The sequence below is a fragment of the Haliotis cracherodii genome, unplaced genomic scaffold (genome assembly GCF_022045235.1).
Source record: "Haliotis cracherodii isolate W230 unplaced genomic scaffold, xgHalCrac1.p SCAF_8, whole genome shotgun sequence".
NCBI lineage: Eukaryota > Metazoa > Mollusca > Gastropoda > Lepetellida > Haliotidae > Haliotis > Haliotis cracherodii.
This window is the reverse complement of record NW_027266341.1, coordinates 26945304-26961996: the sequence shown is the minus strand read 5'-3', so window position 1 is coordinate 26961996 and position 16693 is coordinate 26945304. Positions and strand designations below refer to the sequence as shown.

Sequence of the window (16693 nt, the reverse complement as noted above, 5' to 3'; positions counted from 1 at the left end):
GGATAAAGTTTGCTGTTTGGGAAAACAATAGCAGACAGCAGAGGTCATTCAATTTTTATTAGCTTTTCAGCTGAGCAATGTAGAGCAAAGCACTCTGATAGATGGAGTATTCTCACTACCCTGTATATTCCCTAACCACTGCTACATGACTTACCAGGTGAGCTCTTAAGTAGAGGACAGCACTCTGATAGATGGAGTGTCCTCACTACCATGTATATACCCTAACCACTGCTACATGACTCACCAGGTGAGCTATGAAGTAGAGGACAGCACTCTGATAGATGGAGTGTCCTCAGTACCCTGTATATACCCTAACCACTGCTACGTGACTCACCTGGTGAGCTATGAAGTAGAGGACAGCACTCTGATAAATGTAGTGTCCTCAGTACCCTGTATATACCCTAACCACTGCCACGTGACTCACCAGGTGAGCTATGAAGTAGAGGACAGCACTCTGATAGATGGAGTGTCCTCACTACCCTGTATATACCCTAACCACTGCTACGTGACTCACCAGGTGAGCTATGAAGTAGAGGACAGCACTCTGATAGATGGCATCCAGGAGGACCATCAGGAATGTCCAGTGAGTATACATCTGAAAAAACAAACAAGGCATATTTTAAAACGGAAAGTCAGTGAGTATATCCATGTTGGGAATGAAACACTTTTTAACCATTCAGCTTCCCTGCAACCCATACTACTGACAGAGTGAGTGAGTGAGACAGGTTTAACGCCGCTTTTAACAGTATTCCAGTTATATCACGGCATGTCAGCTTAATGTGGGAGGAAAGCCCAAAGTGATGCAGGTCTCAGACGTTTACCACTTCGGTGAAACCCACAAGCACGGGTATGGTGCTGACAAACCTAGAAACATCATCGGGGCGAACCGGGATTCGAACCTACAATCATAGGTTTCTAGCGTGCCCAAGGGACCCAACTCTGCACCGTGAATCGCGGCGCCTTAGACGACTGGGCCACCCGTACCTCCTACTCCTGACAGGAATAATTGGAAATGCATTTTCTTGTCATCTTTATTTTATGTCGGCTCATTTGTCCTGAGAGACCTTGGACTGTCAATATTCAATATGGCCACCATATATTGATACATGTATTAAACATAGGCAGGATTTATACCACGGATCATGACTGCATTAAGCAGCTTGACTCCTGCGAATTCCTAGGGCTTATGTCCAACACTGAAGCATATGTAACACGTGTCTCCTAAGGTGAGTGACTTTGTTTGAAATGTGCCTGTTCACCCAGCTGTTATTAGGTACCCAGTAGGATGAGATGGTAACATGGCTGTTAATTAACCTAGCATCTCCCTGGCAGCATGGGTTGTATACTCCCCAGGGCTTAGAATTAAAGGCACAGTGAGTGAATAAATGTTGATTTGCCAGTCAGCAAATAGTCCTGCTGTATCATAGGCAGTGTTTACACCACGATGACTGCGATCAGCAGCTTGACTCCTGCGAGTTCCTAGAGCCTCTTGCCCAACACTGAAGCACATGTAACACATGTGTCGCCTTTGGGAAATGACTTTGTTCAAAATGTGCCGGTTCACCCAGCAGTGAATTGGTACCCAGCAGGATGAGAAGGTAATGTGGCTGTTAACCTACTACTACTACTACTACTAAACTACTACTACTACTACTACTACTACTACTAAATTTTCAGAAAATTAAATATAACCAAATTTTCACATGACAAGGCCACTAGTGCTTTGAGTTGACACGGAAGTAAAATATCATTGAGGTGTAGTTTTTTCACTGCCTTTTGCACTACTACTATTACTACTACTACTACTTCTACTACTACTACTACTACTACTACTACTAAATTTTCAGAAAATTAAATATAACCAAATTTTCACATGACAAGGCCACTAGTGCTTTTTAGTTGACACTGAAGTAAAATCATTGAGGTGTAGTTTTTTCACTGCCTTTTGCAATATCCCAACCGTATCAAAGTAGAGGTGAAGTATAAAGGGGTTCAATGTCATTTCACCGACATAGTGATGTGCAAGTGTGTGTGGGTGTAAGTCCTGACTAGTATCTAGTGCTATCTCGCTGAGACACCATAGCTTAACAGACCACCTCCGTGGTCTAATGGTAGAGCATCCGTCTTGAGAAGGGAAGGTCCAGGGTTCGATCCCCGGCCGCATCATACCAAAAGACGATAAAAGATGGTACTTGTTGTTACCCTGTCTGGCGCTCGGCACTAAGGGGCTAAAACAAGGACTGGTCGGCTCGGAGTCAGTATACTGTGCCTAATTGGGGTATTCATGTTAAACAGCGGCATGGTATCTCAGTGGGCTAGCACTATAAATCGGCATCAGTCCAGTCTAGTACACGCAGCCACCAACACACGTACATGCACGTCGCTATATAAGTGCAATAATCTTGGACGCGACGTTAAACCCCATTTCACCACACCTCACCATAGTTTAACATGGATAACTAACTTAGACACATTATTCGAACTCAAAGCTGACCAGTCCTTGTAAGAGGGTCTTTTATGGGCACCGAGCACAAATTCATAGAAGCATGTCACAGCCAGGTTTAACAAATAAATTTCAAGTGATTTCATGGCACTTGGCTACTGTTTCCTGACTGATAGATAATAGAGTGGGTGTGGATCATGTACTAGTATTATTACTCTAAACAATGTCACCGATGTCATATTACTGTCCAAAGTTTTTATGTTAATGATTAAACAGGCAGTCTGTAAAGTTATTATTATCAATTTATTTATTCATCTCTATATTTATAAGAATTGATTACAATATGTTTTCACACTCATGGAAGTATAGACATAAAACCAGTTTGCTATGCTGATTTACAGAGTACACAGTTTTTAGGTTTCTATCTTCATAAACACCCCCAAAAGAGATATTTTCAGGTTTGACATTGAAGCTTGACGGTATTAGCTTAAAAACCGACAGTGAAACAAAACTATTTCATTGATCCAGCACCAGATGTGTATCAGGGCTTTGACATTTAGCCAATGAGGAATTATATTTTGACCAGGGAAAGCAATAATTTAAGTTTAAAATTTCTAAAGTCTTTGTTATGTCTGCTTTGATGTGTTGTATTTGGCGAAAACAGGAACAAATCAGGACAACTACAACATCCATAAAAGGCGACTATGTTTGTCGTAAGAGGTGAAAAGATTAAAAAATCACAAAAACACAACCACATGAGAGCCTGGCGCCGAAACACATCAACATGACATGCACGTGCAACATCACTTGTTGGGCTATAAAAACGTTGGGTTATCATTTGCATGCCATTACAATCTTACAGCAAGTGAACGGCGAAAACATGCCATGACTGACACAAGCCAAATGCAATAACGCCATCTGCCAACTGCATACAGGCATATACATTTTTAATACAAGGATCGACAAAAATTGTATCTGAAACTATTTTTTTTTATCAGGAATAATATATTCCATTATTTTCTTAATTATATGCAGCCTTTACTAAACATATTTAAAATAATAATAACCCTAAGCGAAGCAGCTGATCGCTATTCTCGGGTATTATTTTTTACATGGAACCAGTCTGACCAGTCACCGTCAAGGCACACTCGCACGTGATCGCGTGATCGCGAGAATTTCATGTTGACATAGAATCGTCAAACAAAAACAAATATGACTTTTAACGAGTCAAAGTATGTCATTTATGATATATGTATCCATTCTCTGTCAACTAAAGTTCGTTTCAAGGCGTCAATAGCGGTATTCTGACCGTGGTTGCTGTTAATAACGGTGAGTTGTGCGACCTTCCGATCGCTTCACACACGATTTCGCCGAAATTAATAAAAACAATATGTATAAGGAATTTTGTCATGAGTTGCATAATTGAAGGGAAGTAACTCTTCCAGTAAGAAGCTGGTTTCAGTTATACGGAAATTCGTTTATACGGACGAATTGTGAAATGACGCAAGTGTCCGTATAAACGAGGCACGACTGTATCTTCTTTGGTCACAGCCACGTAGCACCAAGCACCATTACAAGACTCTGGAACAGTTATCAGACACCCAGGACAACACCAAACCTTCCCAGATCCGGCCGACCACGTATTGCGACTAGAGCGTATGTGAAAGAACCATCATGGCTACAACGAAGGCAATACCAGGATTGCATAGGATATCAGCCCAGACATTAAGGAACCGTTTACATGCTGAAGGTATTCGTGCTAGATGACCAGTTCGAGGGGTCATTTTGATGGACCTGCGTTGTCGGCTGCAAAGTCTAGGTGTCAAAGTCACAGAGTATGGCCACCTGCCATGGAGACAAGTTTGGTTTACTGACGAGCCATGTTTTATGCTTCGCTGTACGGATTGGCGTCGTCGTGTTTACAGGCGTCTCTGGGAACGTTATGCCCGAAACTGCAAACAGGATGTGGACATATTTGGAGGTGGTTGAGTGATGATGTGGGCAGCCATCTCCTACACTGATAGAACTGACAAAGTGCAAGTTCAAGAGAAAGTAACGGCATATAGTTACACAGGTGAGATTCTTTAGCCCATTATGGATTAAGCGAAAATCATTTTTCAACAAGACAACGCCCGACCTTACACGGCAAGACTGACAACAACCCTTTTCAGGAATCACAACATCCAGGTCCTGCAATGGCCCTCTAGGTCTCCAGATTTAAACTCAATCGAACGTTTATGGGAGGTACTGGATCAACGGCTGCGAGCACTTCAGCAACAACCACAGAACCTCCGACAGTTTGCACAAATACTGCAGGCAGAGTCAGTAAACATTCATCAGGCCAAAATCAGGATCTGACTACTTCAATGGGATGATAATGCCAGTCAGTTTTGGACTCTAATGGCGTCCATAAAAGATATTGAGCACAGATGACCTATTGTTCTATGTGTACCATATGGAGCCTGAGTCAATGAGAATGTGTGACAATTTTAAACAATTATTCATATGATGTATAAGATATAGGGGTGACTATTGGTCTGGAAATCACTATTCCAATAACTATTGATATTGCAAGCAACTATTGCGATAAATATCACTAGTTTTCAGTGTATCATATAAGATGGATTTTAGAGTTGAATTTAACCTTGGAACTGAAGTTCCCTTTGAATGTGATAACCATAAAAACAAATAAAAAGTAAATTTTGAGATATGACTGATTTGATTTTTCTTTACCCTAATAATTTAGGAAAAAGAAACTTCCACATTACCATGTGTAAATTACTACCACTCATGATCAAAAGAAAAACAAATTTGAACAGCATTGCATGTATATTATTGCTATGGTAATTTTAAATACCAACGAAACTACCGATATTCCTAACTGAAATTGATACTATTGATCGGAAACTGATTTAACAATCAGTTTATTGACTTTAAGTGCTTACCAATAGCAATATATCGATATTTCTATTCATCGTGACACCCCTTATAAAATATACATCTAAAATCACTTTTGCGTTTCTTTTTTTGAAGAGTATATATCCATAGTTTGTGTTTTTTTATCATTCCAAAGTCCCTTCAATATTTATATTTTTAGGACATTGTTGGTGTTTTGCTGTTCAGGCCCCGCCCTGCGAAAGCCATGTGATTGAAATTAGCATACGTTTTGAAACTTTACCTGTGATTGTTTTTTTCCTGATTTCTGGTAGGATATAAGTGATTAAAATGATATGTTGATCAAAGATGTCACATCCAAGGCTGGTGATGATCTGCATTTATTTGGAATATTTATACATCACATTGACAGATGGGCAAAAACCTGTTATTAGTTACATTTTAGCATTGTTTTGTTTGGAAACACTTAATTCACAGGAATGTCAATATGAGTTTTTAATGTATATATTTGTTATTGATGTTGTATATTTATTATTCATGGAATACCAAAATTAAAGAATGACATCAAATAAATATTTATTCATTGCTGTTCAAACGAAAGGTAATCATTGAAGATGTATCAGTTACACTGTGCTGACACATTCATCAATATTTACCGTCTATACAAAATAATCACTGTGAAAAAATGAACAACATATAAAAAAATAACTGGAAATGTAAACAGCTGTAAATAATTAACAAATCTATCATCAATACGTAACCATAGAGGTATTTTCATTTATGAACTAAATTGTTCTGAAATCATGCTAGAATCAATACATTTACCATAAAAGCCAAAATCATTAAAATATCCCAAATTCAACGTGAAACTACTGAAAATATATATTTATTGTTGTTTAACGCCACACACAGCATTATTCCAGGTATATGACGGCTGACTGATAATCAATCCAGTGATTGATATCATGAGCATCGATCCAAGCAATTGGGATATGATGACATGCAACAACCAAGTCAGCGAGCCTGACCGTCTGATCCCGTTAGCCGTATATTTAGTGCTTTATATATATGTGTGTGTGTGTGTTACATCACAGTTACATAATCACACCCCTTCGTATTCACCACAACACCAATTGGTGATCCTGAGATACATCAACAAAGGTTCAACTTGCAAGTGGCATGTTGATACTCTACAACCATTACCGGGTCAAACAGATTTAATAATATGCTTATTAATTTATCACAGTTGCATTTGTTATTTCATATTAGTGTGATTACTGATACTATGTAGTGATTTGTATATATTCTGCATGTGACAGACGAAATATTTCAAAATTTACTTTTATTGTTTTGTAATGAAAGATTATCAGCAGACTACTCCTGTCTTTGACATAACATCTAATGACCTTTGCACTTACTCGGACATTGCTTCTGATTTCATAATCTTTATTTTTGTTTTTATTCGTAATATTAATGACAAAAGAAACACTCTTCGATTCAGAAGTTGTCAACTTTCACCAAGTTACACACATAAAGACAATGAAAATTTTGTAAAAATAGCAATTAGTTATCCTGAGGTTGAGCGAAATATGCCATGTTTGTTTTTTGTACATCTGCTAACATTACTTTTTTCTTTTTAATTTTTTTATTCCATTTTCCATCATATTTTACATATCAATATCATACTTAGAGTGTGTATGGATTTATTGTGAGATTATTGGCATGTTCATAGAGTAGCATGGACAGATCATATATCATAGCTATACAGAGTCTGTAAATAACACATGTAGAGAAGGCCAGAAGGCATGGAAACATGCATAATTACAATTTGAATATGCGATACATTTTGTGATTTCATAATATAAGGATTATATATTTGTGTATCAAATATATTCATCAAAACGCTGTTGTTTGCCAATAAAAAAAATGAGAATTTAAGCTCAGTTAAATTTAAGATATAGGAGATAATAGGAGATATGATTATTAGAATCGGTTTGAACAAATATATAACGATTTATACAGATTCTTAATATGAAATGCATTCCACATTCCAAGTTAAATTCAAGAAAATTTACAATTTTTGTGTTCGCTTAGCCTCTGTTTGAAAACATCATGATTTTTTTATATATTTATGTCAGGAATAAATGCGCAAAATATTTCCTCAATAGCCCAATGTTTAATGAAGCACCAACTGTTTGAAATCAACCAACGTCTTTACAGCGACTGCTAAAATTTATCAAGGAAGGAATGGGAAAGCAGTGTGAAAACAATTCAGAGGCTAAAGGTTAATGTGGGATGAAAGGCCGAAGTGATGCAGGTCTTAGGTGTTTTACCACTTTGGTGAAATCCACAAGCACAGGTATGGTGCTGACAAACTTAGAAATATGATCAGGCTGAACCAGGATTCGAATAAATGATAACAGTTTTTCTGGCATGTCCAAGGGACGCTACTCTGCAAAGCGTATTGCAGCGCCTTAGAAGACTGAGCCACTGACTGACTCCGACCCTGCGCTATCCAAGAGTAAGTAGTACAAGACCCGACACTGACCTCCCCCTTCTGTAACAAGCAGGTCTAGATACACCACTGCTAGACTAACATCTAGTCTCTGAAATGAACATATCGTACAGAAAAAACAGTTGTTCAGTTATCTTAATATAAATATAATAAAAAGGAGCCCAGTGACTCTCTTAATTTTCAGATACTGCAGTGATCTAGACTTGCCAAACATTATAGACTTGCATGGGCTGTATTTGATATATATTTGTATCAGGGTCTTTAAGACAGACTAACACCCCTGTCTACACTCCGATCCTGCGCTATCAGACACTGACCTCCACCTTCTGTCACAAGCAGGTCTAGATACACCCTGATCCTGCCCTATCCAACACTGACCTCCCCCTTCTGTCACAAGCAGGTCTAGATACGCCCTGATCCTGCGTTATCCATACTGACCTCTCCCTTCTGTCACAAGCAGGTCTAGATACACCCTGATCCTGCCCTATCCAACACTGACCTCCCCCTTCTGTCACACGCAGCTCTAGATACACCCCGATCCTGCGCTATTGGATACTGACCTCCCCCTTCTGTCACACGCAGCTCTAGATACGCCCCGATCCTGCGCTATCGGATACTGACCTCCCCTTCTGTCACAAGCAGGTCTAGATACACCCGATCCTGCGCTATCGGATACTGACCTCCCCCTTCTGTCACACGCAGCTCTAGATACGCCCCGATCCTGCGCTATCGGATACTGACCTCCCCTTCTGTCACACGCAGCTCTAGATACACCCGATCCTGCGCTATCGGATACTGACCTCCCCCTTCTGTCACACGCAGCTCTAGATACACCCTGATTCTGCGCTATCGGATACTGACCTCCCCCTTCTGTCACACGCAGCTCTAGATACGCCCCGATCCTGCGCTATCGGATACTGACCTCCCCTTCTGTCACAAGCAGGTCTAGATACACCCGATCCTGCGCTATCCGATACTGACCTCTCCCTTCTGGCACAAGCAGCTCTAGATACGCCCCGATCCTGCGCTATCGGATACTGACCTCCCCCTTCTGTCACAAGCAGGTCTAGATACGCCCCGATCCTGCGCTATCGGATACTGACCTCCCCCTTCTGTCACAAGCAGGTCTAGATACGCCCCGATCCTGTGCTATCGGATACTGACCTCCCCCTTCTGTCACAAGCAGGTCTAGATACGCCCCGATCCTGCGCTATCGGATACTGACCTCCCCCTTCTGGCCGACACTGTAAAGCTCAGGCCTCTCCAGCAGCACTTCGGCCGACACGTCCTTGTCAAAGATGCCGTTGACGATGGGAGGAAGTGATGTGAAGATGAGGTGGAGCAGCATCATGTAGATACTGTCAAGCATCAGCGAGCCGGAGAAACCACTGAAGAACTGGTACCAGAACAGCAGCATCACCGACATCTGCAACAGGAGAACCTCAATGAAACACGAGTGGTACTGATACAAGGATATTCATTTGATACTCCGGGAGGGTATGTGATTGTTGATCTGTGAGAGAACAAAAATAGCTAGTGAGTATGGTTTTACGCCACTTTTAGCAATATTCCAGCAATATCAGGGCGGGGGACACGAAAAATGGGCTTCACACATTGTACCCATGTCGGTTATCGAACCCGGGGCTTCAGTGTGACGAGCGAACGCTTTAACCACTGGACTACCCAACCACCCTGAGAAAAAAAATAAAAGAATCTCTCCAAACGTATTTACAGTAAACTATGTTTATAACGAACACGCTTATAACGAACTGACGGATATAACGAACTTAGTTTTTAGTCCCGACCATTTGTTGTAGATATGCTGTATATATGCTCATAATGAACTACAGTTATTACGAACTAAAATAAGTGGTCCCCTTGAGTTTGTTATAACCGTGGTTTACTCTATTTTGGTGACTCTCTTCAACTGCTTGCCGTTTTCATCATAACCTCTCCCAAAGGTCACAAATTTGACAGTTTGTTGTTTAACGTCACATGCAGCAATATTCCAGCTAATAATCAAGTCTGGATGAGACCACCTACTGACTGATGTGACGGCATCTACTTTCGCCTTCAGTTTTAAGAAAACAACTTCATGCACCTGTGATTAATGTTATGTCAAGTTGACCCCTTCAGTTACAAAATAGAGACTCACCCGGGCAGCCATACATGATTAAATAACAGAGTAGACAAAATATTCAGTTGAATATCCCAAGTAATGATCCACACTGTCAGTGTGTGCAATCAAACAAGTAAGACTACCCCATCCAATAAGTTGCTGTTATGCCCAGCATAGGTTGCTAGGATCCAATATCAATTCTAACCAGAAAACCTCACACAGGTGCTGATACAGAGATATCGTTTATTTGATAATCCGGTGAGGGTTACAGATTGTTCATCCATGAGCCACGATCAACTTTCCAGCGCTTGCCCTTTTCCCCATGACCTTTGCCAAGACACAAATTTGTTAAAGTTTGTTACCATGAATCATCAAAATACATACATTGTATTTTCAACATAAAAACACTCTCCCCTTTTATCATGACCCTCCCTAAAAAGATGCAATATTTGTTTCACCAAAGACGTATAGAGATTTGTATATATACGTCTTTGGTTTCACCTTCCCCTAGCTGCTGTCTAGCTATCCACTTCCTGTTTCTCATCTAAGGGACCATTCATTATTTTGTCAAAATGATGACAAGAAATGACATTATTTAAATCCCACTTACCAAACTTTTGTAGAACATGAAGGCTCCAAATTTACTCAGTCTGTCGTAGCACCAATGACCATGGACAAGAAGCAGTCTCTCGAGGTACTTGAACCTTGCAATGGCAAAGTCCGAGGACATGACAGCTTGCATGCCTTCCTGACCTGAGATTCCAATACCAATATCAGCTGTCTGGATCATGCTCACATCATTGGCTCCATCACCTTCAAAGAGACAAGGAAAACTGAATCGTCGCCTCCATTCACGAATCACAGTACAAAGGCCAAGCTCAAGAACAAAATGGCTACTGTCACTCTAGAGTTTACCTGTATAGTGATATATCGATAAGTATACAAAGTCTACATCCCTCAATTTGAAGCTTGTTGCTATAGAAACTTGGGGTCAAGTGAAATGCAGAATGGTTGCGATATCTGCTAAAAGAGTGGAGGCCAGGTTAGGATATCGTGTCCTGTTCATGTGATAAGCAAAACCAAGTACTGGAATATAGACTACAGTAAACTACATTTATAATGAACATGCTTACAATGAACTGACGTATATATAACAAACTATTTCTAAGACCTGTTCATTTGCTGTAAATATGTTGTACATATGCTTATAACGAACTACAGTTAAAAGGAATTAAAATAAGTGGTCATTTTGAGTTCGTTGTAACTGTAGTTTACTGTATTATCAACACTCATCCTAAAATCTGATTGACCAGTCACCATCTTGAAACCATTCATGCAATTCTGCTGGCTGATCTGTGCAGTCATCAAGACACAGTAATGTTAGATATGACATCACCTGCGTATTACATGACACTTTGACATACAGAGTCTGCTGGCTGATCTGTGCAGTCATCAAGACACAGTAATGTTAGATATGACGTCACCTGCGTATTACATGACACTTTGACATACAGAGTCTGCTGACTGATCTGTGCAGTCATCAAGAAACAGTAATGCTAGATATGACGTCACCTGCGTATTACATGACACTTTGACATACAGAGTCTGCTGGCTGATCTGTGCAGTCATCAAGACACAGTAATGTTAGATATGACATCACCTGCGTATTACATGACACTTTGACATACAGAGTCTGCTGACTGATCTGTGCAGTCATCAAGAAACAGTAATGCTAGATATGACATCACCTGCGTATTATATGACACTTTGACATACAGAGTCTGCTGGCTGATCTGTGCAGTCATCAAGACACAGTAATGTTAGATATGACGTCACCTGCGTATTACATGACACTTTGACATACAGAGTGTGCTGGCTGATCTGTGCAGTCATCAAGACACAGTAATGTTAGATATGACGTCACCTGTGTATTACATGACACTTTGACATACAGAGTGTGCTGGCTGATCTGTGCAGTCATCAAGACACAGTAATGTTAGATATGACGTCACCTGCGTATTACATGACACTTTGACATACAGAGTATGCTGGCTGATCTGTGCAGTCATCAAGACACAGTAATGTTAGATATGACATCACCTGCGTATTACATGACACTTTGACATACAGAGTCTGCTGGCTGATCTGTGCAGTCATCAAGACACAGTAATGTTAGATATGACGTCACCTGCGTATTACATGACACTTTGACATACAGAGTCTGCTGGCTGATCTGTGCAGTCATCAAGACACAGTAATGTTAGATATGACGTCACCTGCGTATTACATGACACTTTGACATACAGAGTGTGCTGGCTGATCTGTGCAGTCATCAAGACACAGTAATGTTAGATATGACGTCACCTGCGTATTACATGACACTTTGACATACAGAGTGTGCTGGCTGATCTGTGCAGTCATCAAGACACAGTAATGTTAGATATGACGTCACCTGCGTATTACATGACACTTTGACATACAGAGTGTGCTGGCTGATCTGTGCAGTCATCAAGACACAGTAATGTTAGATATGACGTCACCTGCGTATTACATGACACTTTGACATACAGAGTATATGCTGGCACCAAAAGGTACATTTAAAAAGTTGTCTATGGAAACGAGTCTGTGTAGCTTGTGAACTCATAATGACAAGATTTGTAAAGCATACTACTCTAAAAACCCGAAAGCACACACGATTCTTTTATGATGTTACGAAAGTTAATCTGTCATGCCATTAATATGAAACAAGTGAGTGTTCTTTAATGTCTTTTGAGAGGTGGGTATCTATTACGCATGTTATGACTAGGTTTGCACTCAGCACAAGCATGGGTTGCTGAAGACCTATCCAACCCCGGGTCTTCACGGGTCGTTATCACTAGGAGTATGTCCACAGTGGAATGTACAGAATGCAATGAGCTGAGTGTGTGTATAAAACCTCCAACTTGTGTGTTGTCTACAAGTCCATTCAGACCACAAAATCCTGTGCACCCTTCAACTGACACATGGACCTTACTCTACTATCAAAGTGGACAAAGTTCTTTAAAGAATATGAAATATGCTATGTCACACGAATAACATATTTTGCCAGATCCTTACTCATTACTTTAACTGTATGTTAATTTTGTGGCCTATTTAAATATTTGTAATCAATTCCATGAAGACTTCACATTTTATTACCAAGCCAAAATGCTTACCCAAACCACATAATTATCCATGAATCCCATATATTTTTCAAATGATGATAGTAATACATGTAATGGTCATTTAGAATATCCCATAACATGGATGACATTTGACTGACAGGGTGTAACTCTTGATGAAAGGATCACAGTGCATGGCAGTGCAGCTGGGCAAAGGGAGATAACTTAAAGGGAGAGTCATTATCCATTCCGGGATATTCAACATCAGACAATTGGTAGAAATGTTTATACACTTATCGACCTCAATAAAATACCTAGATACTTTTAAAAAAGAAATAAAGTCAATAAAGATGAAATTTTAAAAATTTCATATGTAATATTAATTTCTAATATAAAGTTTACAAGGCAATAACGATGACAATGAATACATAATAACAGGGATGAGAATGGTTTTTTTAAAAAAACAACGCAAGCTAGCCAGTGGACTGGAGACCCCAAATGTAACGAAATCCATGGAAATCCTCAGAATTCGGCAGACAATTCACATCTGACTCTGGGTGTACATACCAATGGCTAATGTAAGCTTCTTCAAATCTTCTTTCACAAGCTTGACAACATGTCCCTGAAATCACCAGAGACAGGGATCAGATCGTGCATCACTGGATAACAACTTCATCAACATCTTTATAATATCCGACACACTGCATTCAAGAAGGAAAAATTGCCAACTGAGGACAAAACTTTAAAGCTGTTGCTTTTTTTAAATCCCAAATCATTTAAACCAGTGGATATTTATAAACAAAGAATAACAGAATAATGAGCATAGATACAAAGTACTAATGGTTATAAATTAAAGATTTAATTGAACTTATCTAAAAAGGAAAGATGTGATTCGGGGATAAATGTATTTCAAGCAGTTACTAAGAATTTTGTTAATACATGTACCACGTGTTCCTGAACAGCTGAAGACTATTAAGCATCATTATTTGCTTGTTTGTTGTTTAACGCAACACTCAGCAATATTCCAGCCATATGATGCCCGACCTGTAAATAAACGCGTCTGGGCCAGACAATCCAGTGATGGACTCTGTGAGCAATGATCCACGCCTTTGGGTCACGAGGACATTCAACCTACTCAGTCAGCGAGCCTGACCACCTGATACTTCAGGTTGCCACTGACGACAAGTATAGGTTGTTGTTGACCTACCGGGTATTCTAACCTGGAATCTCCCCGGGGTTCAAACATCACTGAACTCAGAGGAATCATTGAATTCCACTTCTGAAGTTAATATACCATCATTAAACGTAGTGAATTTATAAAAGTGCACTATTGAAGTCTGTCACATATACATCAACACACTTAGATAATTAATTCATGGTGGGTGAGTTTGGTTTTACGCCGCTTTTAGCAATATTCCAGCAATATAACGGCGGGGGACACCATAAATGGGCGTCACACATTATACCCATGTGGGGAATCGAACCCAGGTCTTCAGCGTGACAAGCGAACGCTTTAACCACTAGGCTACCCCACTGCCCCTTATTAATTCATGACATGATGTTGGAGATAGGGGGAGATAACCAGAACATGGCATCACAATTTCAACCTTTTGTATAGGCGTTGCTCGGCAACAGACGACAGAGTTGCACTTCTTGGTGAGATTCAGAAAACCCTTCTTGGAAGCACTGTCATTTAAAGCAAAGGCAAGTGTCTTTCCGTCGATGATCAAGGCGTACTCCTTCTCCTTGGGTGCTTCGCCGTCCCGGGTTGGCGATGGCCGATTCAGGTTGATCTGTTCGATATGATGGACGATCAAGTCTTTCGCTTCCTCCTGTGACACAGAAACATTACACATCAGATGAACAGAAGAATACAGCGACGTGTGTGTGAACTGAATAAGCTAGACTAGCACTTTAAACAGTATTTCATTTTCAGAATCTCTTAGTGATAAAAGCCAGAGAAATAACCTGCTTTGTGAAACCCATGACATCAGCCATGGTGCTGATAGAACTAGGATAATCAGGGCTTCTCAAGACGAGCGGAATCCTCAAGCTTGGTGATGTTTATACTACTAATTTAGATGACGGTGTTACCTCTGCCCAAGAGAATAACCTGCTTTGTGTAACCCATGACATCAGCCATGGTGCTAACAATCCGACCATAGAGAATTAAAATGTTTATTACACAGCTGGCTGCTTCTATTTTGGAAAATTTTCATGATGACCCAAGCAAAGGGAGACAACACAACAATTTGCTGCACTTCAGACATTAGCCAATGCATGCATCGCTAACCCCAAAAATGGGATATGTCTGAAACTCACCTTTGTATTGCTGTTTAGGGTGACTAGTTCCTGTTCCTTGTGAAACAATTTGCTGGCATAGGCAATCTCAATAGCCGTCTCCTGTAAAAATGCAGATGAATATGAAATATTTCACCAATGAGATAAACTTATACATTTACTGATTCTTATAGAACAACACACAGGTCACGATCAAGCCAGCCACGCAATTCACGATCAAGCCAGCCACGCAATTCACGATCAAGCCAGCCACGCAATTCACGATCAAGCCAGCCACGCAATTCACGATCAAGCCAGCCACGCAATTCACGATCAAGCCAGCCACGCAATTCACGATCAAGCCAGCCACGCAATTCATGATCCAGCCAGCCACACAATTTAGAAGCTAGTCTGAAGCTAGTTTTAGGCTTGTCTGCAGTTTAAGTTGTGTAAAATTGCTTGTGAAATAAGGAACCATCCATTTGTTTGTATGGGGTGGTAGGGGATAATCTACTGTTTTTCCAAGCTGTATCTAACAAACTATTTATTTACTGAGCACCATCAAACAATCTCTTAGTTTTTACCATTAATACAAACAAAATGACATTTGGGTATTTTCTAAAAGACACAATTCGTTTTCTTCACCACTGCAGCAAAAATCCTATTCATTTTGGGGAATAGTTGTGAACAAACTATTCATTTAAAAATATCTTCCCATTCCCCCAACAGAAATCAAATGGACACTCCCCAAGATGCTCAGCCATAAACATGTAATACCTAAAAAATACTGAAATACAGAAGCAGTTGGACAGTTGGAAGCTGGATACAAAACTTAATTCTTTCAGTAAGGGGCAGGTGATTTAACAGATCTCTAAGTCTTCCATTTGACAAAATCAACACTTAATTTTTTCAAGTTCAAATTACAGCTCTAGTTATCATATTTGTACTCTGAAAACAAACAACACCTCTACAGAATTGATCTGCAATGCGTTAATCCAACTTGTACAAAGCTATGCGCTTTTCTCAATGAAATCATTTCTTTGAGGAAGGCAATATGTTTGGTTTACTGCAGAGTTTGGTGTATGTCTCAAACTCTGAAAATAACTGCACCATGACCTGATGAAAATCACAAACCTGCTTGTCTCCTGTCAACACCCAAATGTTGATTCCAGCCTGCCGTAGTTTAGCTATTGTCTCCGGCACACCATCTTGGAGTCGATCCTCAATACCAGTCGCACCTGGAGCGATAAAACACCAGGAGTTATTTCCCTTTGTTCACTTGGCATGAACCTCTCCGGTCC

At 40.1% G+C, this 16693-nt stretch overlaps 1 protein-coding gene across 1 annotated transcript in view; it reads right to left on the bottom strand.

Annotated features, from left to right (window-relative positions):
• The window catches only part of LOC139450562 (phospholipid-transporting ATPase VD-like), an 88342-nt gene that overhangs the window by 12471 nt on the left and 59178 nt on the right, over positions 1-16693 (bottom strand). The window contains exons 14-20 of the mRNA XM_071232317.1: positions 16527-16630; positions 15435-15515; positions 14720-14944; positions 13680-13734; positions 10583-10785; positions 9079-9279; positions 515-595 (exon numbers count right to left, since the gene is read on the bottom strand). Coding sequence (XP_071088418.1) covers positions 515-595; positions 9079-9279; positions 10583-10785; positions 13680-13734; positions 14720-14944; positions 15435-15515; positions 16527-16630 — 950 coding nt within the window. The remainder of the gene's footprint in view (positions 1-514; positions 596-9078; positions 9280-10582; positions 10786-13679; positions 13735-14719; positions 14945-15434; positions 15516-16526; positions 16631-16693) is intronic.